Below are 8,426 nucleotides of genomic sequence, written 5' to 3'. Positions count from 1 at the left end.
TAAAAATTGAATCCTTGACTCAATTAAATAAATTTATACTGTTACGCATTGGCCAAAATTTCTAAAATATTGGTTGTTTCTGACTTAATAAACACCGACACTTGATCATGTGTCAATATGATCTCTAAAATTTTGAGGGATAAAACGTTGAGTCTAATAATTGATAGCCCACGAGAGTTTTATCTTTTAAAATTCATAGATAAATACGAAATGGAAAAATTGCATTTTTAAAATATAATTTTCATGTTTTATATTTTTTATCATGTCATCTGTCAATTCACATATTTACCCACTAACTTTCACATTTTTTTTTTTCAAATTTAGTCTTTTTTTGGCTTAATTATTACGTTGTTATGTCAGTAATTTTCGATGACTCTTTTGTCAAATCAATTTTATTTATATGAGCTTATATGTAAATAATTATACATTATGAGTTGTCAGTTAATTTAAGCTCAAAATAAAGTAATCAATTAATATTTCGAGTTATTGAACTTTAATGTATTTAATAGATTGTGTGTATTTAATGTGTACATACATAAGTGTCATTTCTATTATTATGACGAACTAAAAAAGAAATATCAGAATATGATAATAGATATGATCTATATATGAGTCATGATCACCGAATCGTGCGTTATCACATTCATTATTCTCTACCAGTATTATAAAAAATAGTTCTGAAGAGAAACTGGAGTATTCTCTAAAGGAAAATAGAGCTTAGATCTGGAAGATCAATAATTATTCTTAATACGTATGATTATGACTTCAAGTACGCTTTCGTTATAATTTTCAGTCAAATTCTTAATGATTTAGTATGATATATTCTGTATTTTTCCTAACATCTTCATCATTTTTAACATCACGTCAATATTTTAACTACACAAAATGACTAAAATCGAAAAAAATACAAATGACTGGATTAAAAATATAAATTGACCGATAATATAATAAAATGTAGATAATGTGCAAAAATGCATTTTTTTCACGACAAAAATTTCATTGATTCCATTTTATAAAGCACCTTTTCCAAATAATGTGAACCACATGAACGATATCAGAGTAACGCCATTCATGTCAAATTATGGGAATAAACCTATCCAGTGAAGGGATAGTGTAAATTACATGTTCCAAATTTCAAAATGGCAAAAAAACAAAAGAATCGTTCACTTTGAATATTATTAGATCATCCATTCTAAGCTAACAACAGGACAACATTAAATTCTGTTCATCTTCCCTCCACTTTTTTATTTACCTTTTCTTACTTGAAAATCTGCCGTTGAATTTAACCTACCAATTCTGTACGCTTTAAATGCTGTACACCAAGTAAAAATCAGACAACATTAAAATATTACATCACTATCTTAGACCACATCTTTTCCTCACTCCCAAGCCCCCTCCCTGAAATTTACCACTCCCCAAAATGGGTAAGAAAATGAAGCTCCCATTTCTTTTCAAGGCCGCCGCTTCCCCCTCTCCCTCCCCCTCCGCCGCCACTTCTTGGCAGTGGCCAGCCTGCGTCAACAACCCCAAAACCCTCTCTTTCAGAGCGAACCCAAACGAAGACATATACAAAACCATGAACTCCGCATATCTTGAATTTACGGAAAGTATTCCAGATTATTCTGAAGGAAGTTTCTCCTATGAGGGGGCTAACATCGATCCATCTGCGGTGGTTCGAGGGCTGAGATCGTCCGACAGGCTGTTCTTCGAGCCTGGAGAGACGAACTCCATCCTGGAAGAAGCAAGAACCCATGATTTTCCATACAAGGAAACCGTCTCCATCTTGGCTATGGATTCCAGGGACCCATTCTCGGATTTCAGGGCTTCTATGGAGGAAATGGTGGAGGCTCACGGGTTAAAGGACTGGGAATGTCTGGAGGAGCTTCTGACTTGGTACCTTCGTGTTAATGGCCGAAGTAACCATGGATATGTCATTGAAGCTTTTGTAGATTTGTTGTTGCACCTTTCTTTAGTTGCGCCTGATTCTTCCAAAACCGCCATTGATGAGCCAGCTTGCTCTTCTTCTTCGAATACCACGCTGAATTCTTTGACTTCTCCTCTATCTTTTTCTTCTTCCACTTATTCCTCAATCTGCAGCCCTTGTTTATCTTCCCTCGAGAATGAAGATGAAATAGTCGTGGAGAAAGTTGCTGGCTGTTCTTCTTCATCGTCATCTTCTTCACATATTAATGCTTCTTCTTCTTCTTCAGGTGTTTAATATTATTATTATTATTATTATTAAATTTGGTCCCATTTTTGTTTTGATTTTTCTGCAAGTGTTAATAATTGGTGTACATTGATTTAGTACTGTGGTTTGCATGCAGGTGGAAGATGGTATATAGTTAGATGAAAAAATAAATTTGAGTATTATACAATTATTTCCCAAGATTAATCATCGATCGATTGCATTTAATTTCTCGCTTTCATAAGCGACGTATCGTAAATCGTAGTTCATCGGCAGCGACTTTGACGTATCGAGAAGATCTCAACATTTTACAGAAAATCTATTATACAAATTTTACGATAAGGTGGAGCCTACTTTATATTATAGAGATTATTGTTACGTCCATTCCAAATAATATAAAAACTTTTTGCTTTCATTTAAGGCGTATTTAAAAAAAAAACAAATGTATTTAAAACTATTTATTTTTATTTAATTCGATTGAAATTCAATAAAATCTAGTTTGTAAGATACTGATAAATTTCATCTTTTATGTTTGTTCTTTTATAATTTTGGTTCATTTTTAGTTTAATCATTTTTTCATAGGTTGACGATATGATGATACGCTGGTATATCAAATATTAAGCACGTCAACACAAAAAAACTAAAATAATTAATCAAAATCACCAAAAATTGAAAATGCATGAGACTAAAACTAAATTTCGACAAAAAAACGACCAAACTTGCTAAGTCGAAAACATAAAGGACTAAAAAAAATTCTCCATATTTATTTTTTGTTTCGTGTTCTACAAATAAATATATTGAATGGAGAGGGGCTTCCAAGTTGGAATTCAAATTGGAGCTAGAGTGACTATCAGTCGACAGTTGACAGCAACAATACTAAAACGATACAAAAATTTGCAGTGGTCCTCTCTGAAAATGTATGATGTAAATATATCTTGCAGCATCATCACAAACCAGAAATTGAGTGAAGAATCCTTACTTCCATTCATTCATTCATTCATACGAATGCCTCTAAGTGTTAACTGCGACACGATCAAAGTTTTCCGCAGGCCATCATTATGGATTTTTCGAAACTTTTTTGAAATTTTACGCGTAATATTTTTAAAAAATATCCGACATGGGTTTAAGTTCTTTTTTTTTTTGGGAAGATGAAAACAGAAAAGAAGTTTTTTAGGGTAATTTGTATTTTGGAGGGCATCTAGCTAATTAATTATTATCTTTTCAGGCCTCACTGGCTGTAACGATTAGAGTCCTTTTCACGTACGTCTGTTTAAACAGATAAGCATTGGAGGAAAAGAACAGAGAAATGAAATTATTCTCATACGTACAAGACAATCTTACTTGTATATCGGATCAATGTTTGATGGTTCTTACTTCATTGTAATTCAATGGTAACTGCATGTTGATTAAGAATCAAAAAATGTACAAATAGTTCTTAAGAGGATCATACTCGAACTCGAATAAAATAGTTGGATTTTCGAATAAAAAATATCAATTTCAATTTAAACATTTACGATATATGCCACTATTTATATATATCTATACTATTATATTAAGTGTGAGAACATGATAATAACTACCTAGAGAAGACACCAAATTTTTCTTCCAAATTTATTCTTATATGATATTAATATTACACTTTTATTTTTTTTAAAAAAAATTTCAACACATACTTTTATTTTTATTTAAACAATTCAAATATCAATTTAGTCCCTCCATAATTTATCAAATTTTACTTTAGTCTATCGATAATAATAAAAAAGATTATACATATACGTGTAGCGTATGCATAATAATTAATATATATGAAGATTACAATGGTCAAATCCAAAGATTTTGCAAAATAAATGGATCTATCTTTTCATTTTGTTTCAAATCAATCATGCAAACATACAATTATTGACTAACTACTTCGTTCTCTTTTAGACAATCATTGTACATGCAATGAATTATTCCCTGTTAAATATTATATTTCATATAATTTTTTATATTAATTTAACATCACTATCCCAAAGTATTATTAAAAAACAAAGTGAAATGATTTACGAAATTTCATAATATGCCTAGTGTCAACCTAAAAAAGAGAATCGATTTGTAGGTGACATAGTAGCATGAAATGCTCCACTCTTCGTGCTGTTTCTTTCCTAAATTCGAGCTCAAACAAATATAATTTTTTAATTTTGGTGGAATAAATAAAATAAAATAATATTGTCTAAAAAATAGTAAAGAATCTTCCAACTAATTTCAAACAATTTTGGCATTATATTATGGACACCTATACGATGTGCATATGCATCAATCTCGGAGAAAGATTCTTGTCCTCTCTCAGCGCCGAACCTTCTAAGCCTTGTGCTTCACCAAGTTTTTCTTACAATCTAATTCACATTCGTATAATAATAATGGGAAGATAATATTGATTAATCGTACAATTTGACGTAATTCATAAGGTATTAATTTATAATAATACCTTATTATATTTGGAACAGTTGAAAAATGAAAATAAGTCTGTACAATTGGAAATTAGAAAATTAATTAGATACATTAACACGTGATCTTGAACTCTGCGGGCTTTAACTTGTCTTCACAAATAATAACGGTGCGCCTTATGGAGAAAAACTCGGACGAATAAAACCTTTGTCCAGCAACTCTTGACAGAATGCATTGATATATTTTAACAATAATAATAATTAAAACAAAAAATCTTGAGAAATTGTCGCACAGGTCAATTTTGTGATACAAATATCTAACCCGACTCAACTCATCAAAAATTATTAATTTTTCTGTCAATTTTTTTTTAATTGTAGATATATCTCGAATTATGAGACCATCTTACAAAATATATACGTTAATATTAATATCGAACAAGCTATTTAACTTATTTTCATTTCCAAGAAAATTGGTTTTTTTTCCCCTGAAAATAATGGGTGTATACATTACAGAAGTTTGGTGCGTTGTTTATTTTATCAGTAATATTTTCTTTGTGCATTTAATGTAGCTCTGGGATGAGCCAAGGCCCATTAATTAATTCACGTGGTGATCCAGGTCTAGTGATATAAATTTCATTGAAATTAAATGATAAAACAATAATTTCTCCAGTCAGACTAATAAGGAGCAATAATTAAGGAGGCAGGAAGTAGTGTACCGAAATTCGGGTTGCGTGTTCTTTTTTTTTTTTTTTTATAATTTTGATAATTAATTTAATTTATATTTAAATATGAATAATGTTATTATTATAAAAAATAATGAAAGATTGTACTAGAATTTAAATTACTTATATTTATTTATAATTCGTATCATAATTATAAAAATTAATAAAAAAATTATAATACAATTTGAAATGATAAATTTTGTATTTTTTTTTAAAAAAAAACAAATATCAGACTAAGACATCATTTTTGACTCTATTATATTAGACTTAATAATAATAATAGATGATACCATACAATAGTTTTTTAAATAAAGAAATCACTTTTGACATTTAAGAGTCTGGATCATGTGTGTGTTTCTATCTCATCCTATTGTAAAATTAATTATTTGTGTTGTCAAATAATAATTTTAATTCTTTATCTTTGTTTTTTTTTTTAAAAAAAATTTATCTGTTTTTTGCATCTCGCTAATGTGGAGTTGAGATCATATCAATAAATACAGTTTTACTAATTAGCGATGATATCGATGGTGATTTTCCCGATACTTTGAAAATCCGTCGCTNTTTTTTTTTTTTTTTTTTTTTTTTTTTTGTAGTGATAACTTAGAGATAGAACTTGACTTGTTGTGCTGTTTAAAAGATTTAAGTTGTATAATCACCTACTATAATTTTTGGTACACATATTTTACAATATATGCAATTTTAGCTTATTATATTTTTCAGAGATTCTCAATCAATAATTCAAAACCACATGATTCTTTAGCAAATTGATCTTCAAAGAATTTTTTAAGGATCTCAGCACTTGTGTGTATGAGAACTTGAGAAAAAATTGTTTATTCTTCTCAGAAATTGGATAAAAAAGTTGTGAGACGGGTCTTTATCCGATCCCACCTCTAATTTTGACTGCCTGCACCGTCATAAAATTGTCCTCTCACCCACCCTGTGCGATTTTAGAAGAGACCAAACTGATCAATAAGTCGTCCTTTTCCTTCCCAGCCTCTGTTTTCCTTTGCCCCCCCTCAAGATTTTATAATTCTATATGGACATATTGCTTAATTTGCTTGTTAATCCATGTTTTTTTAATCGTCATTTGCATCCGCATCCCATATATTTTATGTATTTGACATTCATCTTCCTTGACATGTTATAATTTTTATACTTGATAATGGAGGTGAGTATCATATCAAATACATAAAATATGGAAGACGCGAAAGCAAATAAACCGTTTTTTTTCAGACAAACATGCATAAAAATCCACATGGCGAATTTTCAAGCAAGATCATGCACAATCCGTCCAAGGAAAACACCGTGTGGTGCGTATGGAAGGGGAGTTATTAAAAACTTTTGAGTCCTAGGTTCTAATCATGCGACAAAAGGCTAAGGATACTGCTCAACACTGGTAAAACCTAAAAATGGATCATTAGAAAACAATGACAAAATTAATATCTACAAACATGAGCATTTCAATCCAAGGAAGCTGATACATTTTAAAGCATTTACTTCTTATTTTGGTACCTATAATGGCAGTCATATTCGTAGATTGTGGATCTTAAATTGCATCTATTCCTCGCGTATGTATAAGACCGAATCCATTCGATTTCTAAAAAAGATTACTAATTCTTGACTTTTCGAGAAATCCTTCGTCAGTGGTTGTAAATGACTGATTATTTCAATCTTTTCGATCTTGGTTCTGTAGGAGCTAGTCAGAAAGATGGAGAATTGAACCATCTGATTTAATTCGTTCTAAATAGCCATGAAATGATCATCTTAGGGTGATCCTTACCATGGGAGGCGGCAGTGGGGGATTTTTCGCAGTGGGCGAAAGCCTGACGGCTCTGAATCCAAAAAAAAAAACTAGGAATCCTTACATAACACTAAATTTCGATTGTTGATTTCGAAATAAAACCTTAGAAATTATACTCTAAATTAGTTATCATGGATAGTTGAGGAATAATAACGCTATCACCGGAGGAGATAAGAGATTCTTGCCTAAGTGAATATGAGGCTGTGGTGAAAGGAAACTGGCGCCAAGTCCAGTTTAGATATAAGTGCTAATTGGGCCTTGGGCTATATTTTAACTCGATTTGATTGAATTATTTTATTTTTAAGGTGGTTACTGTAAAAATTTAAAATTTTGTGGATGAATTTAAATCCTAAAAATTTTAGAAAATAGAATACATTTAAATATTATACATGAAAATCATAAGTCTAATCTCCCTAGTTTTAAATTTCCAATAAGAGTTTTAAATTTTAAAATGAATCTCTTTGGATACTGTAATTGTAATAATTGCGAGAATAAAAAACTCCTATAATATTTTCTCCTACATTTTTTTTATTTAACAATTGATTGTAGTTTTTATTCGTGAGATAATTTTTTAAATATGTTGAATTAGAAAAATAATTAATAATTTTATAATTAAGATGTAATATTGCAGTAATTGTTGCAGAAGAGAATGATGTAATGTTATATTAAACTGTTATTACACACCAATTTTGTAACAGCTACAAGTCACGTGGCATCCTCCGCATCCCATGCGCGCCTGCGGCGGATGCAGAGTACACCCCGTTCCAGATTTCTGTGAAAGCCCTCACGATAATCCCGTGATAGTACGGCGAATTCAGCTGCAAGAAACAGCAGAGCAGTTCTTTGAGTTCATCTTTCGAGTATATCTCCTCCTCCAGAATCATCTGCAGCATCGAGTGCCGGAAATCAAGATATGGATCGTCGGAAACTTTCTCCAGCGCCACGCTCTGGTCTCCGATCCTTCCGAAACCCTGTACAGACCTCAGACTGATCTTGAGTTCGGAGTCTGTGTCGGAGAAGGTGATACTCGTGGTGGTGTCAAATGAACTAGAAGACGAGTCCTGGTGGTCGCCGGAGGAGTACTGTTTTGCTCTGATCCGCCTTGGCCTTGGGTGGAAGACGGCAGATAATCTTGGCCTTCGGCAGCTGCCGCTACATCCTAAGTTCACAGCAACTTTGTTTAGATTAATGTATCTTTTCTTGGTGTTAGACATTCTCAAAGGAAGGGGAGAATGAATAAATGATTACCGTGAGTTCTAGTGTGTGAAAATGGTGTGGAAGCGTGTATATAT

At 31.5% G+C, this 8,426-nt stretch overlaps 2 protein-coding genes across 2 annotated transcripts; one reads left to right on the top strand and one right to left on the bottom strand.

The window, feature by feature from the left end:
- Window positions 1-1,218: 1,218 nt before the first annotated feature.
- LOC140991710 (transcription repressor OFP15-like) lies at window positions 1,219-2,262 on the top strand. The gene has a single exon (XM_073461826.1). The coding sequence runs from the start codon at window positions 1,421-1,423 to the stop codon at window positions 2,216-2,218; it is 798 nt and encodes a 265-aa protein (XP_073317927.1). The 5' UTR covers window positions 1,219-1,420; the 3' UTR covers window positions 2,219-2,262.
- A 5,513-nt stretch (window positions 2,263-7,775) lies between these two features.
- LOC140956358 (uncharacterized) lies at window positions 7,776-8,403 on the bottom strand. The gene has a single exon (XM_073413078.1). It carries the CDS (start codon window positions 8,346-8,348, stop codon window positions 7,833-7,835), a length of 516 nt encoding a protein of 171 aa, XP_073269179.1. The 5' UTR covers window positions 8,349-8,403; the 3' UTR covers window positions 7,776-7,832.
- Between the last annotated feature and the right edge of the window lie 23 nt (window positions 8,404-8,426).

The sequence above is a fragment of the Primulina huaijiensis genome, chromosome 13, assembly GCF_012295235.1.
Source record: "Primulina huaijiensis isolate GDHJ02 chromosome 13, ASM1229523v2, whole genome shotgun sequence".
Classification (NCBI taxonomy): Eukaryota; Viridiplantae; Streptophyta; class Magnoliopsida; order Lamiales; family Gesneriaceae; genus Primulina; species Primulina huaijiensis.
The sequence above is the reverse complement of the archived record's forward strand: the minus strand, read 5'-3'. Positions and strand labels throughout refer to the sequence as shown.